This window comes from Eimeria acervulina, genomic scaffold (assembly GCF_000499425.1).
Source record: "Eimeria acervulina Houghton genomic scaffold, Eah_scaff5, whole genome shotgun sequence".
Lineage (NCBI taxonomy): Eukaryota > Apicomplexa > Conoidasida > Eucoccidiorida > Eimeriidae > Eimeria > Eimeria acervulina.
Genome location: NW_013549763.1, coordinates 100,475 through 102,322, shown reverse-complemented (window position 1 = coordinate 102,322; position 1,848 = coordinate 100,475). Strand labels below are relative to the sequence as shown.

Here is a 1,848-nt window from a genome sequence, read left to right as displayed (position 1 = left end):
CAAAAATGCGGAAAGGAGTATGGTAGATCAAGTACGAACAGATATTGATGCAGCCTTGGAGTGTAACGCCCATCATACTACTGTCCGCAGAAGCCCATTGCTTCTCAAGCCTCCAGGTGGCAGCTGCTTCCCCATGGAGAGAGCAGCAGGCTGTGAGCTGGTTGGCGTCATCTCTTTAAAAGAAAAACCAGGGCGCGCCTGTCTTCTCAAGTTGGAGGTGTCCTTATCGAGTCAAGCCTTGGAGGAGCTGCTGGTCTCTCAGCTGAGCCGCCTTTTCCACCCCTTCTAGAGCCCTGCTCAGAGCAAGAGGAGGGACAAGCACGCGATATTGACGCCCCATGCAATATTCACACTGACTTCCTCCAATAAATGGCCCTCATAGTCGCCTGCACTTCTGTAGACGGGCAACAGCATCACCCAGACGCTCAGAAGGGCGGCCATGAGGCTCACGGTCAGGCCGGAGACTCGCGGGCCTTGGAGAAGAGGTAGCCCTTGCCTTCGCCTTTTGATGCTTTGTACAACATTTACCAAACCCGACACAAACATCATCGGGACAGCTCCTGCGAGCATCCAGAAGCTGAAAATTTTGAAGGGGAAAACTGGAGCCTTCGCGTCCAAGAAGTCATCAATCGCAAACATTCCGTCTATCATCTCCTCGGCGAAGAAGTGCCTCCAAGCGACCAAGGCGTTGTCTTCATTGTACACTTCATCTGGAGCAGTTACAATAAGGAGTAAGACACCCAGGAGCAACGAGCTCAGAATAAGGGACTTAAGTCCTCGAAGGGGGACAGCCGCCGCCGCCACCGGGGAGGTCTCCTCCACTGGCAGTTCATCTGGGTTAGACTGCAGCACTTCGAATGAGCCTGCTGTCTCTTCCTGCACAGAAGCGGTCTCGTCCGCTACAGTAGTGCATGTAGTGCAGGGGAAGCTGACTGAAGCCTTGGTGGCATCTTCCCAGCTCAGCGCCGTCTCGGTGTCCACTCTTGCGAACGCTGGGTGGCCCCCAAGTACAGGAAGCTCTTCCTCTATAGTTGATGGAAAAGGACGACGGCTTTGCCAGGTGCTGCTCGTCGTCTCAGATTCCGTGGTAGGCTCAGCAAGACCAATCGATCCTCCTGCCAGCACGCCAGCGACTTCAACTGCTGCCACGAGGAGCAGCCACGGCCACAGGCAATCCATTTACCCTCTACAAAAGCACAATGGCTTTTGACTTGCAAAAGCAGAACTCAAAACGCTGATCCCAATCTGGCTCATTCGGCGAACACCCCAACCTCCCGCTAGCGGAAAGCCAGGGCTCGTTAGGGATACGGCTTTTTGGGGCATGAGGTAGTCGCGCGTAACTGGCACTTCCACTCAGGGGATGAAATATAGTTAATTATCTCAACTAGAAATTAATTCACTGCTTTCGCTAAGTAGGGCGAGGTGTGAAGCTGCCGTTACTGTAGGGTACCAGTCATGCTGGCAGGGGAGCGTCCGGCCCGCCTCACCAACCTCAACAACGGCCAGCTTAGCCTGAAAAAAGCTTGCCCCAGGCCTGTTGAATCATATTTATTCTACTCAGCAAGTATGAAATGCAATTACTGGGTTCTCCATGCATTCGCGGGTGCCTAAAGCACCCTGTTATTTCGTCGAACCCTTGAAGTTTGGGCGAGTGGCTACGCCTGTGCCTTTGCGGGTCGTCGCATGCTGTTAATCTCGCTGATATGTGAGTCACTTGCAGAAGTCCTACAGAGCTTCTCAGACCCCTTCAATATTCACCTTTTAGTTGTAGAGGCGGACAGTTCGACACTTCGCAGCATTCCGTTGTCCGTCAGGAATAGCGACTTGCGGTTCGAACCATTTGCACTC

The 1,848-nt window shown here is 53.2% G+C and overlaps 1 protein-coding gene across 1 annotated transcript; it reads right to left on the bottom strand.

Annotated features, from left to right (window-relative positions):
- Positions 1-297: 297 nt before the first annotated feature.
- On the bottom strand, positions 298-1,179 carry EAH_00001580 (hypothetical protein, conserved; the record flags this gene model as incomplete). Its single annotated transcript, XM_013395240.1, has 1 exon — positions 298-1,179. One exon carries the CDS (start codon positions 1,177-1,179, stop codon positions 298-300), a length of 882 nt encoding a protein of 293 aa, XP_013250694.1.
- Positions 1,180-1,848: the final 669 nt, after the last annotated feature.